Raw genomic sequence first — 26,344 nt, forward strand, 5'->3', positions numbered from 1 at the left:
CTGTTGCGTTTGTGTTTTCAGTGCTGTCACCACCTTTGGATCAGTCCAGGAGTAGTTACTTTGCTTGGCTGATTTTGGCTTCTGTCTTTCACAGAGAAGGAATCTTCCCTGAACTGTCTGCTGCAGCTTTTGCAACACTCCCTTGAACATGTACAAAACATTTCAAACCTGTTAATGTGAGCACGTACTGGACTGCTTCTTTCCAGCCTCCATAGCCTAATGCTCCGGTCAGAGCAAGAGTGTTTCTTGCTGTCTCTTGTCTGTCTGTCATTTTTAGCTCTTCCTGCAGCTCCCTGCTCTGCTTACTTTGTGGTGAGTATGGAAAGAGATTCTACTTGTTCTTCCAAAGTATGGCTAACAAAATGGTTGGAGCTGGCAACACCTCATTACACCAAGCACCTCCTGTTTGGAGAACGTGTACTTATCCTCATTACTTAGAGGCTCTCAGAAAAGTTGCATCCGGCAGGGCTTTCCTCTGTTTATGGAGTCTGTGAGCTCCTGGTGTGATTTTAGACAGCACTCTCATGTGGTCCATGCATTTGGTCTGGTTGATCTAATGTAGTCAAATGCCATGAATCAGTCAGTTGTTTGTCCATGGAAAAGCCCTTCCACCTAGCACTGCTTTGGCTTTATGACCTGCAGATAAAGGACCAACAAAGGGGAATCCTTCCTTTGGTGCAGGGGTACCTCAGGAATTTTGTTTATCAGTTTTTCCTCTGTCTCAGGCCTTTCTTCCCAGTGCAAGGATTCTGTGATTTGTCCCTGATGTAATGGAGTCTGTTCGGGTCCAGGTCCTTGTGAGGCTTGGTTCCTGAAATCCCTATAATGGATCTTTCTGGAGTGCCATGACTTTGCATCTCGCAGTCTGTGTGATGCTGGGTCAGTGACCCTCCAGGTTGTGTTGAAAACGTTTTTTGAGCAAACACCAGTCATATGACACAACCAGTAGTGCTTTTTGCTCATATCCTTTTCAACTTCCTTATGTTTTGTAATTGATTTAGTTTTGTGGGCATCTGCTTTTCTGTTTGGTGTGTTCTGTTCTGACAGGGCCAAATGTAATTCCCTGACTGCCATCTCCTAATGTAACAGGACTGAGAAGCTGGTGGTGAGAGCTACCAGGTGTAAAACAAAGACTGTCTCAGTTGCGATGGGTTATACTTAAGGGACTGGGTTGACAAGGATTGCCAGATGCCAGAGGATCCAGTAATTTTTACTGACTATAGATCAGAGCACTGATTCTCTAAAAGCCCAGGTGGTTTTTCAGGCAAACCAAGCTGCCCAGAGTATCAAGTAGCATTCATATCCTTGCTGAGCTGCCAACAACAACAGTATGCAGCGAGGCAAAAGGAGACTAGTGTTCAAAAATTGAGACCATTGTCTGTGACCTGTCCTGGGCATCCCAACAAAGTTGGGATTGTCTTGTCATCATGTAAGGTATTATATTGTCAGGTGTGATCTGTGCCATGCTAGAAACAAGGCACAGATACCAGCCTAGCAGTGGAAACGCTCCTGCAGAGCTCTCTGGCTAGCATCCTCTTGTATTCCCCACCTGTAGCCAGAGGACTCTCATCCCCCAGTGCCTGACCAGTCTTTGCTTACCCTGCACTTCTAGGACTGCCAAGAGGATGAGGCACAGCAGGATTCCTGGGACCTCCTGAGACAAGAGAAATGTCCACCCACTGCACACGATGAGCCTTCCCACACCCTGCTGCATATGATGTCCGTCTGATGAAACTTCACCTTCCACAGGTATCATGTCATGGTTCTGCCCTTGATTAGCCTGCATTTTAGATTTTCCTAAGGTGGCTTAATTGATTTAAAAAAAAAATAATAATCCTACCAAGCTGATTCCTGATAGGTCTCACCTCAGAGCTTATAGGATTGTGCCCACGGTTTGGTGAGACCTGCCCGTGTCCTGGTCTTCGGACTCTTTGTTCAAGCTCTTGAGCCACTACTGTGTTCGATCAAATCTAAGGAGCTTTACCAAGTCCAGTGGCCCAAACACCTTGGTGATATTGCTTTAGGAATCACTTGTACTGAGGGTTGGTCTTAGACATAATAAATATTGCACCACCTTAGGCACCAGTTTACACAGATACGAGATTCAGCCAGTGAGAAAGTACACTGCCAGCTCTCCTGGATGTGAAGCAAAGCCTGGCTATAGGACTGAGTGTTACCACTGCCCACACTATCTGCTTGAGCTTGCAGAGAGCCTGAAGCAAGAACTCTTAACAGTTGTTCTGCTTCCTCCTCCCCTCCAAAAAGGGAGATCTTTTAGACTGACAAAAAAAGAGAACATGGTTGTTCTGCATCATCCTAAAGGAATGAGCTTTGATTCACTGAGTACAGCGAATACCTGTTAACAAGTATATGAAATACTAATGAAAAAGCACCAAAGCAAAACTCTTTATTATAAAGGGAATCAGATTTTTTATTTTTATACCCTTAAAGTTAAAAATATGCATTTCAAAGTATTTACAGTGAATATATATGAAATAACCTTTGTTAATGAAACAGCAACGTACAGTAATAGAATATATCCACCAAATTGATAAAGTCTACATAAGAAGAAAATGTAACAGAAGGGGGGGTGGAGGTAGGGGGTGGGGAGAGGTAAACAGGGTCCATGCACAATCTGCACCTATACATTTTTAGATACTCTGCCTTTTAGGTATGGATGGAGTCACAGGAAGTTTTGACCTCTTGTCCCTTATAAAGTCAGCTTGCAACTGAGATTCTTCAAACTGACAGAAATATGTGGGTTGCAGCAGTAACAATGCCTGACTTACCCATGCCAGCTTTTCACATGGGGACCTTGTATTACAGAGTGGACTCAAAATATCTCAGCAACCCTGGGAGGTAGGTATAGGCAGATGGAAAAGCACCGGTTTGTGACTGGCCTAAGATTGTGCAGCAAGGAGCAGAACACACAAGTCCTGTCTCATCTCTCCAAGTCTCTCATCAGGGAATACCTTTCCTCTGCTAACAGGTAGCATCTGCTTTTGTGACAAGTTTTGTCACAACTTGGGGCTCTCAATTAATACTATGTCCTGGATGACGATGTGGAAAAACAAAACAAAACAAAACAAAACAAACAAAAAAACCACCTGCCTACAGATAAGGACTTAAAAAAAAAAAGTGATGTTCCAGTGTTGTTGCTATGTTCTAGAGCTAAATAGAAGATTTAAATGTAGATACACATTCAAATGATTCCCTCCCTGCATATGCATCATTGAGCAACTGCATCCTCTGTAATTAGGAACCCCTACGTACCTTCCCCACCCCTCTTCTTTTTCTCTCTCTCTGTCCGTCATCCATGCCTGTATATTTGCCCTTCCTAACTGTATTTGATTCAACTGTGGGAATGTCAGATAGGAAACAGAACAGAAAAAAAATATTGCTGCAGTGTTCATGTAGCATTTTTAATACTAATTTAATCTGATTTCTATTGGGTTGTTTCTCAATTTAATGTCTTTAACCTTCTTATATGTGCATATATATATATATATATATATAACTGTAACAAAAGGCCCATACCATTTGTTTCAATAGACAAAAAAAGGAGTCATAAGCCTCACTGCCCAACCCACAAGGCACACTGAAAGGTAAGTGGGAAGGGCTCTAGACAGGGAAAAAGATGTAGCCCTTGTTTTTGTGGTGCTCTTCAGTCATCACTGCTGGACTTGAATGTTTGTGAAGGTATCGCATAACTTTGCAGAAAAGGGGAACAGCTGTCTGGGTCACTTGCAGATTTCTGGTGCAGCAGCCCCAGGAGTGAGAGATCAGTTGGAGCTGTTTTTCCCTCTGTTTGGTGAATGAGTTTCTGAGGATTCTAGTTTTGTTACGTATTTTTCTGTAGTGGTGGCAGAAGTGATGATGGTGGCTGTTTCTTTCTTTTTTCTTTTTTCTTTTTCCTTTTTTCTTTTTTTTTTCTATTGGCCCAACAGTTCTCTCAGCAGAGCAATTCTTCCCTGTCTCCAGCAGCCAACCCTCTCCCCAGTACTCCCATCAGCCTTATTTTTTCCTAAGAACAAGGTAGAGGATGCCAATGATGAAACTGAAGCAAAAGCAGATCCAGGCCAATATGAAGCTGTAGCCGTGGTGAACATTTGTGAACCCTGACCGCAAGCCTGTGAACCGAGCTGTGTAAATGGAGGCTCCAATCAGAATGCACAACCCTGTGGGAAGGAAGGGAAAACAGAGAGTTGGAAAATGCACAGAAACCAGCATTGCTGCAGGACATCTGAAGTCATGTTGTCCCCTGAGGTTGCAATGCATGTCTTGCGTCATCTGAGAGAGGGGCTGCTGCCCATTAGGCTTATTTCTAGAGGGTTTCTCTTGCAGACATGATGACTTGGGGCTTGCTTATTGGGTGCCATGTGGAATAAACTTTTGATAACTGGGAATCAGCAATAAGATCTGCAGACAGTTTGGCGCTACACGTTGAATCCTATGAGCAGTAGCTGTCTAACTGTTTATTCCCCTGCCCCCTGAAATACTTGAATTCTTTTTTTTTTTTTTTTTCTTCAAAGGTATTTTGCAAAACCCACTGGGAATTTCTAATGAAAATCTGGAAATATTTTCATTATCTAAATTAGATTAAAAATACGTATATATCACTTTTCAGTTCCTCTATGCTTTATTTTACCAAAAAATTGGGCCACTGGAAACTTCTAGCTGGCTGACAGCTTCCCCGATGGCCATGTGTTGCAGACACGTGTGGCTACTTGTGCTTGCGGAGGCACTAGGAAGCATGCAGAGCTATTTCAAGGCGTGCATACTTACAGCAAACCAGCATGATGGCTCCAGTGATGTAGAAACGTTTGCCTTTCTCTAGGGTGAACAGCTGGACAATGAACATGACAAGCGCGATGACGGAGAAAATGATTGAGAGGATCATAAAGGCTTGTGCTGCTTTGAGGGAAGCTGTGAACACACAGGGAGCAGATCTGAGGTCAGGACTCTGCCTCGGTATTGTGTACCAAAGTCTGGCAAATCATTGCCACAACGAAAATGCAGATGTCACTCACCCGCTTCGCTGCTGCTGACTGTCAGCTGCCTGCAGGTGCCATTGCACATTAGCCAGAGTCCCCACGAGGCTCTTCCCATGGTGGTGTTACCCACCATCCAAACCTGAAACGGGACGACACAATTGTGTTGGGGGGTAGCCGTACCGGGGTGGTGGTGGTGGGGGGACACAGCCCCGGGCCCGGCCGGCCCCGCGGAGCCGCCAGGGGTCACCATCGCCCCGGGCACGGCGGCGAATGGCGGCGGCAAATGGCGGCGGCCTCGCCCCGCCGCTGAGGGGCCTGGCGCGGGCGGCGCGTCCCAAGATGGAGGCGGCGGCGGGGCCAGGGCCCGGCGGTGCTTGGGCCGCGGGCCTTCGTGGGTGGTGATAAGGGGTAAAATGTTAGGAGGTGTGTGGATGGCGGCTCCCGGGAGCGGGCTGTTATCATAAAAACAGACAGGCACGGGAGAGCGCGTAATTATGTAACAGCCTGACAGCTAGATGGGATGATAAATACCACTTCAAAGCCATCAGCTGCTGATCTCCTCTCGCTTGCACGAGGAGCGTTCAGGTGCTGCCGGTTCTGGGATGCAGCACCGGGTACGACAGGCTGCCTCCCCATACCACTGCCTCCCCATACCACCCCAATTCGGCTCGCATGCCCTGGACTCCCTGCATCGCACCCTTACTTGCGAGCAGATGTCCTTCATCTACAGACCTCAGCACCCACCAGCCCGTCCCTCTGCCAGCCGTATGATGGGCTACTGCTGCAGAAGGTGACAGCAGCCCCCAGGTGTCTCCTCCAGGGTGGTCTCTACTTACGTTGGCAATGGTGGAGACGAAGAGCATGATGACGGTGGCGATGTGAACCACAAAGATACCAGCCAGTAGCACCAACATCTTGGCGTCCTTCCTAGGTGGTGTCGCTAATGCAGAGAGCTCTGGAGGAGAACAAGAGCAGAGGGAGATGATGAAGGGAAGGGCTAAATCAAAGAATACCATTGTTGTAAGCTTTATTTACATGTGACAAAGCAGGTTGATCTTAAAACCATTCTGGAAGCATGTAGTCACAAAAAAACATAGCTAAAACCTTTGTCAAAATCTGCAAGGGAGTTGCTCAAGCAGTTAAAGAAAGCCTGGAGGTAAAGGAACCAGTCTGGGAGGAGATGTAGAGCAGGGGTAGTTAGCTTTATAGCATTTTAAAAATAGCCTGGGTATATACATAGGTTGCTTAAACTGGTGTGTGGTTATGTAAAATAAAAACGACATACTCCAGGCCTACACTCCAGGAAGCAGAGTTTCTGTTCACAGGATTCACGGAGGTCAGGAAAGATTTTGTCTTCCTGTTCTCTTTTCCTTTTGCAGTACAGCCTTCTCCAGCTGGTCTGGGACATTGACAGGTGGTGCGGAGTGGAGGAATGGTTGTTCCTTGGGTACATCAGGTGCTGAGCAATGGTAGAGAATGGACTGGGGGACTCCCAGTACTCACTGGCCTGCTCCATTATGTAAAGAGAATAACTGGAACAGAAACACCACTGAGGTGTTCTGGAATAGAGGAAGATGCTTAATTTTGAAAAGTACCCATTTCCTTTTTAAAACTAGAGGCATGCAGATCACTTTATTACTGCAGTAAGATTCTCTTGTAATGCAAATTATTTTTTTTTATTTTTTCCCCCCTCTGCACCCTGCAAACTTTTACTTTTTTAAGATTCATTATCATTGATGAACATGTCATTGGAACGACAAGGCTTTTGGGAGGGGAATGTACTTTAGATAGCTCTCATGACACTCTTTATGAAGTCTGGTGGCTTTTTCCCTGAAAATGTGAAATACAAGGAATAAATCTCAGCTGTAAGAGTGAGTGCAGGCAATTCATACAAAGTGAGTGAGCATATTTCCTCTCCTTCCAGGAATTTAGTAGTAATCAGTCAGTATAGCCACAGATATCAGGCAGGAAAGTTTGCTGGGCCCACTCTGTGGCCATTGAAAGACTCCTTCCTAGAAAGTGTCACAGGCTGTGTTGCTCTATCTCTTGGTAGGGATGATACTGAAGTGCTACTGAAGAGCAGTGTCAAGCATTTGATTAATGTTGGCTGTCAAGTTATTTTGGTCCATGTGACTCAAGTAAGGTTTGATGCTGTCACAATTTGTACAGGGTGTGGTAACATTGTCAAGGAACAACACAATTATATTTCATGATGTCTTTCATGCAAACTGTGACAAAAAGCTTTGTAAGGTCCTATAAATATTTTCTTTATTTACTCACTGACTCCACCTTCTCCACTCCTGTCTTTCATTGTGGCTGTATATGGGATTGTATTCCTTTAAAGTGCTGCTGCTATTCCTTGCACTGCTTTGTATACAGTTTCCACAAACCACAGTGGGCAGGCAGGCTTCTCCATCGGTGGCACTTTGTCCAAATTCAGGATTAGCTTTGTTATGCAGCCCTCCTACCCAAGAAAGATAATTCTTTAGAAGGATGAATTAGGTTTGGTGACTGGTCATATCTCCTGAGTAAGAACTTGGCCACCAAGTGCTGGATGAGAACTGATATGAATACCTCCACTGTACCTCGAGCTGTGAAACTATTGCTATCACTGAACTAAGTTATACAGCTGCAGCAGGTACCTTGAACACAGCATCTAAGTCAAATGCTTCCATCCCTTTGAATACTTGTCATCCTTGTTTCTGATTACCTTGGTTCATACACAGAATGTAACAAATGCTATTGCCACTATCATCTACTGTTATGTATATACCAAATTATGGCAGACCTGCCTGCTGTGCCTTTGCTGAACAGTGGCTAAACTTTCTTCCTTTCCTAGATGAATGTTCTTTTCCATGTTTCTTTAAAAATGAGTTCAGTGGTTTTTTTTGCTGATTATTTTTGAGGACCTTCAAAAAAGCCCTGTACTTGAAAGACTGAAAACCTACTTTCATGACATCCTAAAGGACTAGAATAGTCCTTTAAAATGCATCTTCTGTTTGCATTCAGAAGGGAAAATGAGGGGAAATGTTACTTTTCAATGTAAAGAAAAAAGAAAGAAGAAAAGGAGAAAACCAAATCCTTTATTCCCTTTGCTCTTTCTGCCCAGTTTTTGCACTGCTTTAGAGCACTGTCAGTTCAGGTGATTTCAATGTACCTACTTCCTGAGAACATCAGCACCTCTCCCTGAATATACATGCTATCAAATGCATCCCCCCCCCGGGATATATGTTCATAGCTTAGTTTTGAATCTTTGTGAGTTAAAGCACACACCTCCCTCTCTATTCATTCACTTTCCCCTTCCTTTACCTCTCTCTGCCTTTTAAATAAAACACTGGAGAACAATCCCAAAGGAACAGTGGGTGAACAGCATTGAAATAAAGTCATCTCTCTCTGACTATATGACATGGACTTTTCCTCCCATTATGCAGAGAAATTGGCAGAACGTTAGTGACTGACAGGATACTCTTTCCATTTGTTAAGTGTGAGACATCTTTCTCCGCTACAGGGTGGGGTCACACTGCTGGAGCAATAGGACACAACTGCATGCAAATGCCTTTTCTAACATTCCCCTTCCTAAACTGCAGTTGGATTTGGAGTTCCTTCGGCTCTTCTCGGATTATGAGTCAGTCTTAACCTTCATAGAGCTGCCATTTTTTTCCACTGACTCACCCCAAAGCTCTCAAAACCATAATTATTTAACCCTAAAAGTGTTCAGGACACTGTTAGTTTTAGGGCTGCTTCTCAAGAACCAGTCAAGCAAACAGGCTGTGAATCCTGCATTGAACCTCCTGGTGCATTTTCTTAAGGAGAGACTCCAGCTAAGCCAAAGAAAACAAGGCTGAGATATGAGAGTAGAATGACTACTGAGGTAGGACATTCTGGTGGGGAAGAAGGAGCCAAGATCATGCACCTGCTGAACTGCATGGGTAAGTCAAGAGAGAAGATCTTGCACTGATGACAGCAGGCTGGGCTGACAGATGAGGAGAAATAGCAAGTCCCACCAACAGTAACCATGAATAACGATCACCATAGAAGCCTTCAGCACAAAAATGCCTACAGATAAGCACGACAGACTATCTACACAGAGACTTTTTCTCTATCCATGCAGGAGTGCACAGAGGAGGAAACAACACACAGATCTGCTGCACCCTAGTTCAAGTTCAAGCAGTCAAGCACTCCATTAAAAACTGAGACAAAGTTTTTCCATGCAGGCAAAATGTAGCCACCCATAACCTCCCTCTGTCTAGTGAAGTGTTTTGGAACCTGCTGTCTGGAGGGCAGTCCAGAGAAGTGAGTCCTTGCCCTTAGTTTATCGCTTAGCATAGCATCAGGATGGAATGCAAAGTGCCACTTGGAGATATAACAAAGTATAATTCCCATATTATAGTTCCTCAAATACCAGGAGTGGATTACTTAAGAGGACAAGCCAGATTAGATAGTGGTCTTTTGTTTCTTGCAGAGAAAAGGAGTTGAGAGGAAGTGTACAGGATGTTTCCACAGGAATGATTGGGTTGTTTGGTTGAAAAATCGGAACACTCTCAATTAAATCTGAAATATTTTGGATCTGAAATGTTCCTGAGGGGTGAAGTTGTCTGACTTGTATTCCCCTTCTCCTCTCTGAACTGAAGTTTCTGCATGGGACTACCTCTCCTAGGGTGAACTGATGAGGTACTGAGAGATGCTGACTGAGGGGGGAGCATACAGAGTCCACAGAGCACGACATCTAAACCACACCTTCTGTGAGCACTGTGGTGACCTCTGACTCCCCTGAAAATCAGGTTTTCTGCTGAAGTCCCTTGGGATTAAGACATTCCATTTTTCAACATCTTGGGGAAAGATTATATACCTTTGTGTACACAACAAAAATCTCCGTAGATTGAAAACAACTGAGATGAAAGAAATTCTGCCTCCCCTGGCTGCCACCACAGAATATAAAAAATGCATAAGTCAGATCAGTGGTCCTTCTCAACCAGTACACTGTCTCTGATGGTGGCAGTAGGATATATTTTCCAGTATTCAGAGAAAGCACATGAACCTGGCCATAGACACAGCAATACTGGTGCTTTGAGTCAGGGTCAAGGACACTCGGAAAGGAAGGGCAAAATTGGAAAGAATGGGACAGAAAACACAAAGTATTTGATGCTGTCTGAAACTGTCACAAACTGCCACCTCTGTCACTGGTACATTCCTCACAGCAAAGGTAGCCTACAAATAGCAATGCTGCCATGATGCCATCAAGTAGGGGAAATCTCAGGGTAGAATAAAACTTTCTACTGAGTTCATAGATCTGCCTTTGACTGAGCTGAGGCCATGGCTTCATGTTAGCCCTGCTATGATTACACGCCTTGTCGCTGTGCATGATATGAGCGTGAATTCTCATCATGCCCAGGGCCACTTGGCTGTCTGCAAAGATGTGATGTTCTCTGTGATCTTCTGGTGGCACGGTGACTTTGGACCCATTGCACTGATACTAGAAAGCTCATGACAATTTTAAGCAAGCAGATTTTTTTTTTTAACTATTATTTTTTATTTTCAACCTTTGCTCTGCTTCTTGCTTTAAATCCAGCTGAATCTGGAGTCCTTGCTGACTCCAGACTTTTACAAACCACTCTACGCCAGCACAGCTGTTGAGAACCTGGTTTTGACAGACCGGCCTGACTCAATTTACAAGTCAGATGCTTTTTATAGAGATGCAGATGAGTAGGCTGGTGCCTCTGGAAAGAGATTTCACATGTGTGGGAAAAGGGTTGGGCAGGAGGCGTGTGTGGGCACATAGAGACCTTTGGAGCCTCTGGTTTATGGCAGTGAAAAGATTTTATGCGTGCATGGGTGTTGTCTGTCTGTGGTGACCACATGGGGTACAGCAAGGCTGTAGAAGTAGCAGATGAATGTCAAACAAAAGAAAAGAGTAGAGCAGCCCGAGGGGTTAAAACTGAATATAAGCTTAATTAAATGAAAGATTTTGCCTGGTTCTTGGGAAGCATTTCCTGGTGGTACAGTCTCCAAGGGATCAGGGGGAATCGCTTTCCCAAGGGAGTGGTTAAGCCTCAGCACGTGAATCACTTCTTGTGGGGCCAGACAACGTCCCCGAGAATGCACCCTTGGTAACGAACCTCCCCTTGCTGACAGATGCAAGGGGGAGTCAGAAAAAATGAGACACTAGGGTTTTCCAGCTCTTGTGCTCATGATTCATCCGAGAGTGGGGAAATGTCAGAGCTCCTAGGGCAGACACTGAGAAATTGGCATTTTCTCCTGAAGAAACCACCCTGGAGCACTCAGCCATGTGACAACATCAACAGAAACTCCAAAGCTCACTTGGTAGTAGGAAGGGGAAGAGACAGCTGCCCAGGGCTGGGCAGGCAGCCAGCAGCTGATGCGGGAGGAAAACACTGTCACTCCTTACACTAGACATGCTGTGGAAGGGCTGGGACTGGCGGGCAGAGAGCATGGCAGTGTGGGGAAGGAGATCTCAAAGCTAGCAGCAGCACAGAAGTGATCCTCCGCACCTTGTGAGGTTCTCTGGGAAGCACCCTCGCCCCTGATGCGTTGGATGGTCCCTGGGTGGGTGAATTAGATATAGGGAAAGGCTGGGAGTTGCTGGGACTTGCAGGGGCTCAGACAAGATGCCAAGATATGCAAGAAATAATTGTGGGAGGACTGACGGTCTGGGAGATGACACGGTGTGTGTAGGGGTGTGTGTGTGCAGGTCGGTGTGGCTCCTTGTATGAATGGGAGTGTGTGTCTGTGGTTTCTCTGTGAGCAGAGCTGAACTATGTGTGTGCATGCATGCGTGCTCGTGCACGGATTCCTTATAGGTGCACATATTTACCTGCACGAGTTTGACAGTGCCCATGTGGGAGAAACCATCTGACAGCTCTGACAGGGAAGATCAGGTTACAGCGTGGTGTGAGCAGAAGTGCACATACCATTTCTTCATTTCTCTTGGGAGTGCCAGCTTTTCTTCCTTGCTATAGCCTTTAGATAGAGGTGGAAGGTCTGTGGAGCCCACATTGGATGTGTTTTTGGCTGCATTTATTAATTTAAAACTGCAAAATCTGATTTACATAGATAATTTTATAAGGACTGTCCTTTTATTTGTTTATTTATTTATTTTTAAGGAGAGTAAAGAAATGGTTCCTCATCAGATAGAGTCCCTCTCTCTCAAGACTGAAAAACCTCTGAACGTGCCAGTACAGACTATGAGACACTGAGGTCAACGTGACTTAGACATCTCAAGAGTCTGAGCTTTTGGGTCAGTCTGCCTCCAGGGTGTCCTTGTTCCTATAACCCAGCTTGGAAAACACAGTGCAGGACTAAATTGCAAAATTGTTCAATGGGTCTTTCTTTCAACCTCCAGTGCATATTGTGGGGGGAGGAGAGGATGAGTGAAGTAACACCTCCTGGCTATAAAGTGCAAGCAAGACGATGCTGTGCAGCTTGGAGTTGGGCTGTGGTCTTTGGGGGGAAAGGGGGATGAAGGTGGTCATGAAGTAAAATGTCCTGTCTGGCTTTGAGAGGGCTGCTTACGCCTGCAGTTACTACGAGCTGGCAGAACCATGCAAGACAAGGGTTGTTTGAGCTCATGTTACATACGGAAATGGCTTTCTGCACAAGAGAAGTCCCCTTGCTGGAGCACACCACGCTGGTCTGGCTGCAGCTGCTGAATCCAGCTAGCAGGCAGGTTGGCACCAAGTTCCTGGAGCTGGTCTTCAGCAGCCCCCTGACCAGCTTGCTCCCAGCTCTGAGCATTTTGCAGCTCACCCCTCTTTCTCCCATGGCTCTCACTGTCTTTTCCTAGGGCTTGTTGGGGCCCGTAGGGGAGATGTCGATCAGGAATGAGAAGAATGTGGACGCTGGACCCAGTCCTGGCAGTTGCTTTCACAACTCCCCACCTTAAGCAGACTCTGCCCTGTGAGGGCAAAAGGGCAATGAAGGCCTTCACCCCAGATTTCCTCAAATCCAAAGATATCCTCTATGTCACAAGAGCTAAGCCTTGAGCATTAGCCACTGCTCACCTGCTTTCAGCCACCCAGTGCTCAATAGCCCATTGTGTTTCTCTGCATGGTTGGGGATGACCTAGTCCAGGATCTGTCCCTGGAAGCTCATTGTGGGCATATACCCACCCATGCCTGTGGAGCAGATCAATTTTTTATGAGGGAAAAGGGTTAAATCTTAACTAAGAACTTGGAGAAATGGTCAGTCCATCAGGGAATGTGGGTTCAGGAGCAGAGTTGTCCTTCCCTACCATGACAGAGCATGGACTACGTTTGATCTTACTCAGAGAGCAGCTTCCATGTACTCTCTGCCCTGCTGCAAATAGTTCAGGAGGAGGAGGATGTGTGGAGCTGTAAATTTGGCCTGGGTTTCCTTTGTTCATTGACCAGCTGTTCAAACTCAGGAGGTACTTTCCAAAACTCTCCCGGGGGGGGGCTGAAGAAATCCTGCTCCAGATTGCAGCCCCCGGATGTACTGCTTTGCTGCCCTCCCTGGAGAGTAATATCAGAAAGCAGTGTAAAAGAGGAGGTGCTCTAGACTTCTCTCTGGGCTGTTTATATGGGGAATTGCTGCTGGACCCTTTGTCGTGCTATGGGATGACTGGTGCTGGCAGAGGATCTGTACGGTCACATTTGGGCTGGTGCCTCAGCTCATTCATTCGGGGCTGGTGTTACAGCACTGTAGCTACCGGTTAGCTATCAGTTCAGCAAGGCCATGGAGAAGAGTCTCTTTAACTGTGCATGCTCCTTTGCCTCAGCAGAAAAGACTCGTGCTGCATTAAGCATCCATCTTTAGATGGGGAGATGGAAATCTACTTCCTTACCCCCCTTTTGGGTGTGCACCTCTGGGGCTCTTACATCTCCTTGCCTAAAGGAAAGGTGAAGAAATCTCAGCTTTTAGTCCCTTTTCATCATTTTCTTTGCATGAGAACAGCAGGAAGGAAAAAAATTGGGAGTACCACACCCTGCAGCCTGCCCTGCGTTGTGCTGTGTGGCAGTGCTGTCACCTGCCTATCAAAGGGTACAGGCAGAGGAGAGATCCAGGGGGTCTAGCAGTGCTACTTCTTGCCTGGTGGGGTGCCTGAGTGTCTGAGGGCAGACCCCAGCTGGGCACTAGTCAGGTCCCTTCCCCTTTGTGAAGAGAGCACCCATCAGGCAGCCAGTGGGAACTGGGAACGAGAAATGTGCTGCGGATCGAAGAGTTACATCTGCAGCTTGGGGCTGATGGGGCCTGTGGAGCCCTGTGAGAGTGAGGATAGAGCTGAGGAAGCAGCCTGCCTTCCAATGTGCCAGCCCTGTAGCTGGGATGATGAACAGGGAGAAGGATTCATGCCTGCAGCAAACCCTTCCTCTGTCACTGTAAGCAAGGCCCCCAGGTGGGCATTTCACCAAAAAGACACTGCCTATTATCAGCAGATCTCCCAGAGCTGTTTCAAAACAGTACCTCCGCTCCACCCCAGGGCGCCAAGCAGCAATTCCCGCATGCACTCGCATTGCTCACACACCACAAAACCCAAAGACCAGCGGCTAGGCCAGCAGGGCCGGTTCTCCAAGCCCCTGTCCCCAGCAGGGCAGCGAGCAGCGAGCAGCACCAGCAATCCCATGGCACCCACCCCAGAGCTGGGTGTTTCCCGGCGGGATCCCAAATCCCCTGTCCGTTAGCGTGCTTTTGGGCGCGGCTTGGCTCCACCTCTCTCATACGCCTGCCTCGGGACGGCCCGTGCCCTGCGGAGATGCCCAGCTCTCTCACGAGACGAAGGGCCCATCCTGCGAGCCAGGCATTACTCATAGCTGGGGAGAGCCGGCCGCAGGAGCCTGCTGCGAGGAGCTCCTCAGGTAGGTGAGCAGCAGCCGCCTGCCAGGCCGTGCTTCCAGGCACCGCGGTGTGAGCAGGAGAGAGCTGCGGCCCTTTGGATGCTGCTCCCCAGTGGGGCGAATGGAAGCAAGCTGCCTTCCAGCCCGTGCTCCCTCTGCACACAGTCCCCAGGTTTGGCAGCTGGGTGAGGTGTGCTGGGTGGGGGCATGGGGATATTTGGCTGACTTAGCCCCCTGTTATCACAGGAACGATAGCTAACGAGCTCCGTGCTCTCACACTCTTCATGCCCTGCTCCCTTCTCTGTGTTTGCTCAGGAAAGAATCCCACTCCATCCAGAAATGTCAAGTGCGCCAAGCTACTCTCAGAGGTGCCTTGAAGAATTCAAAACCTTTGAGTGAAAGTTGCTCTGTGGCCACAGCATTTACTTATTTATTTTTTTAACAAACCGATTTCATTGTTAATCATGACAACTCCCCCAAACACTTTCCACCCAGACTGACTGTCAGCTGCCTCAGGCAGCTTCCTGACCACGGAAACGCATCTATTTCTCAGGCAGGAGGCATCCCTGCGTGACCGAGCTGCAAGCGAGAGGGGACCTCAAGAAGTCACAAAATCCATCCTGCTGCCACAAGACATGGACAGCCCAGCTTCTTGGACATCCCTATAGTAACTGTCCACAGCACCAACCTCAGCCCCAGTGATTCTCAGCTGGACTGAATATGGTCTCGGGTTTTTTCAGCCCCATGAAACTGTAGGGGCGGGCTGGGTTCCTGCTGCAGGAACCAAAGCCTGCTGCCAGCAAACTGCGCTCCCTTTCTCAGACCTCAAAAATAGTTCAGGGATTTGACCGCAGGACACAAACCACAGCAGACTGATGAAGTGAGAGAAGTGGTGAAGAAGGGGAGGGAGAGGGGGAGGTTGCATGGAGAAAGGCAGGTGCGTAGGGAAAACTGGCAGTCTCTGCGATCCCTCACTTCCCATCAGCGCCTGCCCCCACCACACCCTATCAAGTCCACGCTCTCCCTCGCTTTGCCTCTCAGCACTCCCTGCTCCCGGGTCTGTGCTGCCAAGGGGGTGTGCAGCATGCATTTCTACCCATCACAACGCTTCGGCTGCCAGTTGGGGCTGCCTTCAGGAGCTGGGACCCCCAACGGCAAGAGAGAGCTGCTCCCCACTGTGCCCCAAAGCCTCTCCGGCTTCACTTGGAACAAGGGCTGTTGTTTTAAATCAGAGCTTGTCAAAATACTGACGGAGCGAAGAGAGAACAGAGACATGCAGAAAAATGTGAGCAAGAGCCAGAAGTGCAGAACCAGCAGTCTAACTTCGAGCAGGCATTTTCCCTTATTTGTAAACAATGCCAGTGCCGCTCCAAAGGAGTGTGGCAGCTCCCGTATCTCTGCTGGCCGAGCCTGGGCTCCCCGTGCTGGTGTCCCAGCTGCACATGCCCTGGAGGCGAGAATTACATTGCCGGAGCTAGTGCTATATACTTGCAGCGTTGCTTTGCCCCGTAACACAGCTGGATTTCAAAGCAAATACTGAAAGGTTGAGGTGAATCCCGTGGCGAGCTCGTACGCCAAGTCAAAGTGGCAGAGCAAGGGAGAAAAGCAAGCCAGGGCTGCAGGACAAGGGGAGCAGGCACCAGCGAGTGAGAAAAGTCATTGAGGATTTGGAGAAGCTCTTACCGGGTGGGCTGGGGCCGGTGCTGGCACCTGTGGAAGAAGGAGCGTGCGGGGCCGCGGTGCTGCTGTGCCGGAGCGCAGAGCCGTAGTGAAGGGGAGTGACCTGCTGCTGGTTTAAGTTTCCTCGGTGGTACGCGAGGGTGGTGTCTCTCCACTCTGTTTTAAAGGAGTTACTATGAATCAGTCTGCCTTTAAAGCGAGGGAGAAAAAAAAAAAAAAAAAAGTTTCATAAGCTACGCCCTGCTTTGTTGGCAGGGTGTCAAGAGTCGCTGGGAGGAAACCAGCGATTCAAAGAAATCTGTGTAGGGTTGTGTCTGACTCAGAGCTCAGCACAGAGACCGCAGCCTGGAAAAAAAGACTGACGCTGATCCAGCTGAGTAATAGAGGCCCACAACAGCATCTGTTTATAAAACTGAACTTCTGGTTGTCATAAAAAATATTGTGTAGTTACAAATGTGGCAACGAGACTTCAACAATACAATTCCCTCAAACAAGCAAACAACCGGTTGGCATGGGACATAGTGAGGCTGGGTGAGTCACCACATCCCTCACCCCTCTTCTGCACAGAGAGAAATTGCCAAGGTTGGCAGTGTGAGGGAATGCAAATCTGACCTGTGGGATGGGCACGGGCAAGACTTTTGGGAACATACCAAAGAGCAGAGATGCTCAAAATGCAGCTCTGGCCTGGTGGTGACTCTGGAGCAAGCTGGCCAGATGGCGGTGGTTTGCTTCCACAGGGAGAGCATGGGAACAGGGAGTTTGTGATTCAGTTTTCTGAGGTCAGCATTTCTTGTCAACTTAAAGACCTCTAAAAATAGATTCTTTACATTTGCAGAGAATTGAATGATGTCTCGTGGATGCTACAGGCAAGACTGAGCTCAAGATGCTGGTTAAAGAGGACGAAGTTTGTCAGAAATCATCTTGGTTAAGATGTGATCCATATTGTGATAGAGTTGGTGATCTGCTGCTGTAAGGAACCAAGCCTTCCTTTGCAGAGGCCCAGAAAGAGATGAGCAGTTACTGATAAAATAACTGGCAAAGTTTTTTCTCTCTTTAGTGAGGAGGAGACTGCATTGCTTCTATTCAAAAAAGAAAGCTTTTTTCTTTGAAGACTACACAGATTAATAAACTTTGCTATTTTTCAGATTATTCATCCTCTCTAGTGTTATTGATATGTGTCTTGTCCCAGTCTAATTTTAGACTGTAACAACCAACTTAAAAACAGATCTGTGGATGAAACAGCAACAAATATGACACATATGGTGGGCAAAGACTTTATGCCCAGACAGTTCCATGGGAAATTTGCCACTGATGGAAAATAAAGACAGAATTTTGTTCCCCAAGGATGTAATAAACCTAACTATGTTTATTACATATGGGTTAGAATGTGTTTATTCGGTGATATACATGAATATGATACCCATGGAAAGCAAAATACATTCGCTTACCCTGCAGAAGGAGCTGGCATTTGCATTGAGCTGCACTGCCTATTTGCCCCTCCCTGGTCTCCCAGCAGAGTTTATTGGAGTGAGGGATGCTAAGCTCCACACAAAATTCTGGACCAGGTGGTCATAAAGTAGCCCCTCTGGTCCGCTTACCAGAGTTTGGTGGTGATTGGTTTGCTCTTTGCCCCAGAGCTGCTCACAAGTGACTGCCCACTTGCCCCAGGGTAACTTGCTGCAGAAGTGCTCATCTGAAACCCAACAGCCCAAACACCTGCATCTAAAACACACTCAGACGGGGCAATGATAGTGAATTCTGCTAAGAAATTGAGTGTGAAGTGACCCATGACTGGCAAAACATCTTTGTCCAGAGAGAGCAAACTCATTTTGTACAAGTTGCTCTCTAGCTGAGCCAGGCAATGGCCAGCATCAGGCTCTTTGCAGGGAGGTAGCAGCATTCTGCGGCGTCAGCAGGAGCTTGCCCACAGGAGTGCTTCTTCCTAGCTCTCCTTCTGGAAAAATTGGTGCCTGGCCAGAAGAGTAAAGAAACATAACCAGACAGGTCACATGCTGTGACTGTGGCCCTGGAGGAACACTGCTATGCTACCAGCAATTGGCTTCATCCCTGTTGCTCTACCTGTCGAGCTAGGCGTGAGGGAGGGTAACAGTGAATGTCAAGCAAACAAAGGTGCAGATAACTGCTCCTCCTTGGAAGCAAGATGATGGTTTAAGCAAGTAAGGGGGTCCCCCTAATGTCAGGGTATGGTGAGGTCAGGGAACAGCTCAAGTTCCCCTGAGCAGATCAGTAGCTCTTTGGGATATTTCCATCCTTGCATCCACCTGTCTTTCTGGAGAGGGATAAGACAGGGTATAATTAAGAGAAGTTCCTACTGATAGGTAAAGGCAGGAGAATATTTCAAGTTGATGACATTTTTCTTGTTTTCTGTCACTGTTTGTCTGTGGATGAAGTGCTAGCTCAATGAGCCTTACTGTATGCGTGAGGGAGAACCAGCCCTACCCACCAATCTAGAGAAGAGGCTGGTCTTTCTGTGTACCTCTGGCAACTTCTCCCTTTAGGGTGTGTGGTTTTCATAAGGGAGGTTGCAATGGAAACCGTGACGTGAAAAGTCTCATCACGGGATCTAAAGTGTAAAACGTGCTGCCAGTTGACATGTGAAGGTTGAATTGCCTAAGATGCACACCCCATAATTCATGGTGTCCCTTGACCTAAGCATCACTCATTTCATAGGACTTTCTGAATGCCGACTAATAGGAGGCGGTCAGGTCAAAGCCATGAGAACTTAAACTGTGGGAATCTGGATTGGCATTTCCATGGGCAATGAGAGGGTGAAGCTTTCCCATGCATGCCAAGCCTTTGCTGAAGCTCTTCCCAAACAAATAGCTTGCAGCTGCTATATGTCTGCTTATTTTGCCATACATCTGCAGACATCACTACTGTGTATGACCCATAGTCCTTGGTGTAACGAGAAGAGCATCTACACTGACATTAGATAAGAAAGACAAACATTAAACTTTGACAAGCCCACATCAAAGGAGGAATGGAGGAGGAGGAGATGAAGTGTGGAGTTAGCTATGGGGAAGGCATGGTCAGGCTCAGCTGGAAGCATCCAGAAGAGATCATTCCTAGAGAGGGGGTTGCCAGGGTAAATAGGCCATGGTAGCAGAGTTCCCATGCTCTCTGCGATGCTTTCTAGTATGAATTCAACAGCACATACATGTGCTATACAAGTGAGTTTGTCTGGATAACCATCTGCGAATACACATTGCATAATAAGTCCCCCCAGTCTAAACAGCATGGCTTTCCATCTGAAAATATTTAACCCCTTTCCTCTCTCTTAGATGTGTTATTTGCTCTGTGCAACATCCTGCTGGCTGGTTGCAAGACAGGTGGAATTGATATGCTCCATGCTGTTTGCTACTTCTCCGCTTGTCATGACATGGAGAAGGTGGGGCTGAGCCTGAGCTCATGTGCGGGTTTAAAAAAATAGAAACCAGCAGGTTTCATACTGCTCTCTGATGGTGTAACTGATGTGTTTGTGTGTGTATCCTGGGGTTATCCATGTGATACAGTAACTTGCAGAGACATATGATACATCTCAGAGCCCTATGATAAACTGCATTTGTCACGCATGACCCTGCAGGGCTTCAAACGGAAGCATTCATCCACTGGAGAGGGGAGGGAGATAGTTCCCTTATTTATAGCTTTGCTGTGCTCTGAGGAAACAGATATTGGAATTCACACCTTTATGGTTTTGGTCATTTCTCTAATGTTTGTTGTCATGCTCCTGTCCCCCTAAGGATGCTAGATTTCCAGCACTTAGGGAAGATGACTTTACAAGCTCAGTGGTACAAGAAAAGAATGGATTGCAGTCAGCAGTGAACAGATGTAACTTGCCTTGTACTCAGCTGATTTTGTATTTTTACTCTTTTTGGTGGCAGGGCTGATTTCTGGCCCAAATTCTTCAGTAAACTGCTTGAAGAACAAAACCTATGGAAAAATTCGTATCAATTTTTTCTAAAATCAGCTAGGGCTGCCAGTCTGACTGACCTTTTGAAAGCAGGTGATAGGTACAGTGTTCAAAATGCCCTGGATTTGTAGTGTTTGAGCAGTATGGCAGAACGCTTTGATGCTGAGGACTTGCTGTAGTTCCCCCTAGGAGTAAAGCATTACGGATGGGTTCAATGTCATAATGCGTTCCCTGCATCCCACCTACCACATCTGGGAAGCCCTAAAGTTGTCCGTGTTTCTTAACAGGAATTAAAAAAATAAAAAATAAAAAAGAAGGGCATGAGATAAGGAGAGCATTCCTTCCATACTTTTCATGGTGATTAGAGTTCAGTTTTGTCCCTGCATGTGAGACGGGCCGTACACTTCATTCTCATGTTGGAGAGGGGGGTTGAGGATGGGTTGATTCCTCCATGCAGTAGATGGACTGGCATCTCACACTGTCTTGAAGTACTGTGGTCTCTGCAGCAGGTCTGTAGATTCTGCCAGACTGAATAAATGGTAATTCACTCGTAACTGGCTGAGGGGTTTGGACTAGCTCTCAGTGGATCAGTTAGCTCAGAAGTGCTCTGCCTTTCCAGGAGCTCTTGGATAGGCTGGTTGTGATCCTCAGATGGAGGTGTTAAACACCTAGAAGAGGCAGTGTGAGATGGCTGGTGCTGGAAGTAGAGACTTGAAGCAGGGAAAATGTAACTTTCTTCCATGTTCTGAAGTAAAAGAAGAGGGTGTGGTAAGATGAGAGCCGTCTGAAATGAAGTCTTCTCCTGCTTTTATGAGAGCAGGGGAACAGCATGCCCCATCTGTTTTCCCTTCCTCTAACTTCTGCCTCAGTCTCTTCCCTGTATTACATTGGAAACACGGCAGCTGAAGACATTTGGTTGTAACGTGCAAATGGTACCTCAGCCCCAGCAGCCCTGAGCTGTCACTTTCCCCAAGAACCTCTCCCATTCCACATCAAAGAGGTAGTGGCTGGTGGTATTTTCCACCTGCTCATGAAGGTCTTTCTCATCCATTCTGGCAGCCAAGGAGGTTTTCTTTGTTGTTTTTTCCTGCTCCTGGCTCATTTCTACTTCTGCCTTCTGTGGCTGCTGTATTGACAGTACACACTGTGCACCAACAGGTTTTACTGTGTTGGTGGAGAAAAAAATAAAATCCTGCAAGCACCAAGAAATGGCATGAGTTGAGAGTGCTTTATTTTTTTCCTTTCACTCAGTGCTGACAAAAGGAATTAGCTGCATGACCATGGGCTGCTATTGTGTCATTGGCTGTAGAAACAGACCTTAGCTAAGGGGCAGTGCCATTTGTGCTGTGGATGAGGTTTGGTTATGGGACATTTGATAATGGAACATTATGCACTGCTCCCATGGGCTCTCTGCTGCTGTCAGCTCCACAGAAGGTTTGTTGGACTTTCTTCTTAGTGTAGGTGTTGGTGTCCTGGGAAGGTCCTAGGATTCTCCCTCTGCAGATAGAGATAAGATCTTGGAGGGTGCATCAAGAGTAAGTGTACTTGCCTCTCACTCTCTGCAATATCACTTAAGTAGCATTGTAATATCACTGGCCCTACACGTATGCAAGAGGGAAAGTGCTAGCCTAGAAAGATAAGAAACAGTAGAGACTGCAAGGGAACTGGCATATGAGTAATCCAAGCCCGCAGACTGCTTACTCAACTAAACCAAAGGAAAAGCCCAGGGAAGGCTTGCTTGGAACGGCAGTGGTATCCGTATTGGTCTTGGGGTGAGGGGAAGGGATGGCGGGAGGGGAAAAGCACAAAGCTGAACGCGTGGTTCAGGAGGAGGGAGGAGAAGGAAAACAGGGAAGTGTAGCTGAGAAGTAAAGACAGACTGGGCGTTGACTGGGTCAGAGCAGGGCAGAGAGGGATGAACACGGTGGGTGATAAGGCCAACAAGGAAAGTGCCTCTGAGCTCCATGTCCCTGAGCAAAGTGCAGAGGGCAGGCAGGAGGTTGGGAATTCCTCTCTCTCATGCTGCTGCTGCATGGCAAAAGGGAGGGGAGGATTTCTAGGTTGCCTTTTTCATTCCTTGACAAAGAGGGAAATGATTCCTGTGTCTGCAGATGCATGGTTCCCTTCTGAAAGAGGAAACATCCATACGTGTTACACTGTGGGCCACCTTCTGAGCTTAGCTGTAGCAGCACAGAACTGGAACAACTTGCATCGACCCCATGGCAGTCTTTCTGATTTTGAATCAGGGATTAAAACAGCACCACTGTGTAAAGAAAGTGGTGGTAAAGCAAGAACTTGTGAGGGGGAAAATCCTGTCACCTCAGTACAGAGATTGAGCATCCAACTAAGGTCTCCCTCTGTCTTTGCTCCCTGCTCCCCTGCTTCTTGCCAGCTGTCCATTGGTCTTTTCAGAGGGAACATAAATTATGCTTTGCTTCCCCTCGTACACACGTGCTCCCTTTCTGTGCCTTGTGCATTCACAAACACAAAAATGTTCATGACTCCATTCCTTCTCCTTTTGTAATGTACAGTCACCACATTCGTGGCTCCCTTGTGTTTGAGGCAGGATATGGGCAGGAAATAATAACGCAAGATTCAAACTGGAAAAATGCAAACCTATTATCTGGGGGAAAATAAACCCAAACTTAGCTATTCAAAGGGCGGGAGTCTTTGGAACTTGCGAAAGAAAGAAAATTGGAAGCAACTTAACAAGGACAGCAGAGCTGGAGAAGAGTTTGCAATGTGATACAGCACTTAGCAGGGGAACAGGCAGACAATGTCATTTAGAGATCCTGAGTTGCAGATATCCCTCTCACATACACAAATTTCAGAGCCATATTTTACTCTGAGAGGTCCTGTCAGTGGTAATGACAGCAAAGGCTGAAAGTTTTCATTGCTGAAAGGATTTGCCTCAAGTCCTACGACAAGGAATCGCTCTGGTCCCAGCAGCACTGTGGCACTGAGGAGTTGCCTGGCTGTCTGTGACACTTCCAAAGTAGAAGACACAGTATCACATAGTCACAGAATGGCTGAGGTTGGAAGGACCTCAGGATGTCATCTTGTCCAACCCCCCTGCTCAAGCAGGGACACCTACAGCACGTGGACCAGGACCATGCCCAGGCGGCCTTTGAAGATCTCCAGGGAGGAAGACTCCACAATCTCTTTGGGCAACCTCTTCCAGTGCTCAGTCACCTGCACAATAAAGTGCTTCCTGCTGTTCACAGGCAACCTCCTGTGTTCCAGTTTGTGCCTCTTGCCTCGTGTCTTGGCACTGGGCACCACTGGGAAGAGCCTGGCTCTGTCCTCTTTGCATCCTCCCATCAGATATTTAGATATAGACATTGATGAGATCCCCACTGAGCGTCCTCTTCCCCAGGCTGAACAGCCCCAGCTCTCAGCCTGTCCTCGTAGGAGAGGTGCTCCAGTCCCTTCATCATTTTGGTGGCCCTCTGTTGGGCTCTCCCTTGTATATCCATGTCTCTCTGGTACTGGCAGCCCAGAGCTGGGCCCAGCACCCCAGGTGCGGCCTCACCAACACTGAGTAGAAGGGAAGGATCACCCCTCTTGACCTGCTGGTGATACTTTGCTTAATGCAGCCAAAAATACTGTTAACCTTCTAACAGAGGTACTATATTCCTGTGCAGCTCCATGCTGGAATGCTGGAAGCATGGGAGAAGACATGAGCTAGATAAGGAGGAGGAAAAAGGGAGCATTCACCACATTGCCTGGCTCTGAGGATGATTAACACAGAAAATCCTGGGCTTTTTGACTGCAAGTGTGCTTATAAAGAATCATGCTTTATGAGCGTGGAATGACAATCAGCCAAGCATCTCAATGGCACAAAAGGCTTTCTTGAATTCGATAGGTATGTCTGGGTACTGCCATTCCTGTAGGATGCATGGTCAGCTGGGCAGAAAATGAGAATGAATGAATTGAAGCAAAGGATGTGAGCAACTGTTAAAGAGAGCTCTCAGGTGAAGGAGGACTCTAGGAGGTGGGACGAAGAAATCTTTAAGAGGATGTGGCTATTTGAAGGGATTTTTGAACCTTTGATGGAAGCTTAAGGGTAACCCCAAAGCTGCAGGTACTACCTTTCAGAGAACAAATGCCGCATCTTCTGTGATATGCAAGAGCATGGGTCTACTTTTCACAACTGGTCCTAATTGGACTAGAGGATGAAGCTGAGCAAAATGAGACATTGGCTGAATAACCTCCAACAATAAATTTGCAGTGGCCAGGTTGGCTGTGAATATTGAATGTACTGTGACAGGGTAAAAGACAGAGGGATGAGAGGCACCATCATCTTCAGCCCTTCCAGAAGAACAGGGCAAAAGCCTTCTGAGTGCAGGGTCTGATCCTCTTCACAGTGCTGCTCTGTGTGTGACAAGGTGAGCGATATGCCGGCAAGGTGATGGGCAACTTGGACATCCTATTTCCGTTACTGGGGCTATACAGGCAGTAAGCCACGTGTTAGTAGCACCTATGTGCTAAGTTATGCTCCTTAAAGCAGTGATGTTTTCCACACATGATGCAGAAGGAGGCCTTTTGGCCTTGTGGACCACTTGCAGAGCAGCTGTTATGACAGGTATCACCTGGCTGTAGAGTCCTTTCTCTGTAAGAAAAGCAGTCAGGGTGGAGGGGAAGAGAGGTCCCAATCTCCTTCTGCCCCTCCAAGTTTTGCAGCAAGGACAGGCTCCATGTGACAGAAGCAGCAGTGTGTCTTGGCAAACCAGCTCTGACCAGGCAGTGAATGCTGTGGGCTGCTTATGGAGGTTCTTTGAGCTGTCTTCCACCCATTTGTTCCAGTTCCATGCTGCCACCTTCGTAGCTCAGTGTAGAGACAGTCTCCATGCCATGGGCCAAATACTGGGCATGATGGAGCTCTGACAATTAACAGAGACATCTGCATGTCACGACCACCAAAACAAGTGATGGCAGAGTGAAAGCAGGGTGGAAACAGCAATGAACAAGGAAGCTGCAATGACTTTGGTAGCTGACCTTCACCTCCCTTTCTCAGAGAGGTTTTACTGCTGTCTCCGATGTCTCCTTTCGAGGGAGCCAAATATGTGGGTGCACTGGAGACAAAAATCCCAGCCTTTCTCTTTCCTGGAAACCAATGCTATCCACTGCACTCACAAGCAGCAGCTGCTGGCTGTCCCACTCCCGATGCTGAAGGCAGCTGACCAGCCCGTGCCTTGCTGGGTGCCACATGCTATTTGTAAAGCTGAGCCCTTAACACAAGAAAGGCCAGGTTGTCGCTGTAATTTAAAATCCTTTTGCTGTGTAGGGAAATGTCAGCGGGCAGTAACAAGTAGCGGAGGGTCTGACGTGGACACAAAGAGGCTGTTGTTTTCTGCCTGTCCCGGCTGTCAGCGGTGTTGGGTTGCTCTGTGCTGCTCAGGAAAGCAGCTCTGGAATTTCTCTGCCTTCCATGAAAGCTGAAGACATGTGAAGTGAAATGCCTCTGCCTGAATAAACACCTGCCAGGCTGCCACGGGAAGAGCCGGGATGCTGAAACGCAACAGGGTGAGGGCTGGCACCGGGCCCAGACTGGGAGCCAAGGAGAATCCTCTGGTGAAGCTGACACCTTGGCTTTGATCGCTTGTTTTCCACCTGCAGGTCTAATCGATACTCAGGTGGTGCAGTGACTAAACCTGTCCGCCGGTGTTGCTGCTGGGTTTCAGCTGCACTGAGCAGTGGGGGGAATGGAGGAGTGGGGTGGGGACACAACACACGTGTGTGAGAGGAATTCCTGTCTCAAGGACCACAGAGGCATTTCATGCCTGGGATACTTTCCCCCGAGGTGGCCCCTCTCACCTCGGAGACAGTGTGGCACCTGAAGCATGGGCCACATGACCGCGGCGTTATTTACTGCTGCAAATTCAGGGGCAGAAGGCAGATTTTTCAGGTCAGAATCCCAGCTGAGC

General features: G+C 47.5%; 2 protein-coding genes across 6 annotated transcripts in view; one reads left to right on the forward strand and one right to left on the reverse strand.

Moving 5' to 3' along the window:
* The window catches only part of GSG1 (germ cell associated 1), a 91,713-nt gene that overhangs the window by 35,509 nt on the left and 29,860 nt on the right, over nucleotides 1-26,344 (forward strand). For all 5 annotated transcript variants that reach the window (XM_080570310.1, XM_080570309.1, XM_080570314.1 and 2 more), the window contains one exon: nucleotides 1,613-1,749. The gene's annotated coding sequence lies outside the window, so the exon portion shown is untranslated. The remainder of the gene's footprint in view (nucleotides 1-1,612; nucleotides 1,750-26,344) is intronic.
* EMP1 (epithelial membrane protein 1) lies at nucleotides 2,407-16,661 on the reverse strand. Its single transcript, XM_080570367.1, has 5 exons — nucleotides 16,490-16,661; nucleotides 5,831-5,949; nucleotides 5,031-5,133; nucleotides 4,786-4,926; nucleotides 2,407-4,178 (listed from the first exon to the last, which is right to left on the reverse strand). The coding sequence occupies exons 2-5, from the start codon at nucleotides 5,906-5,908 to the stop codon at nucleotides 4,015-4,017; spliced, it is 486 nt and encodes a 161-aa protein (XP_080426493.1). The 5' UTR covers nucleotides 5,909-5,949; nucleotides 16,490-16,661; the 3' UTR covers nucleotides 2,407-4,014.

The sequence above is a fragment of the Anser brachyrhynchus genome, assembly GCF_964034855.1.
Source record: "Anser brachyrhynchus genome assembly, chromosome: 1".
In the NCBI taxonomy this organism is placed as follows: Eukaryota; Metazoa; Chordata; class Aves; order Anseriformes; family Anatidae; genus Anser; species Anser brachyrhynchus.

Bases quoted from the DNA above. Each gene is read 5' to 3' on its own strand.
- EMP1 (XM_080570367.1), bottom strand. From the start codon at position 5,908: ATGTTGGTGCTACTGGCTGGTATCTTTGTGGTTCACATCGCCACCGTC. The intron at 5,134-5,830 runs GTAAGTAGAGAC...GTCCCGTTTCAG, and splicing joins TCGTCTCCACCATTGCCAAC to GTTTGGATGGTGGGTAACAC. The intron at 4,179-4,785 runs GTAAGTATGCAC...TCCTTCCCACAG, and splicing joins AGCCATCATGCTGGTTTGCT to GGTTGTGCATTCTGATTGGA.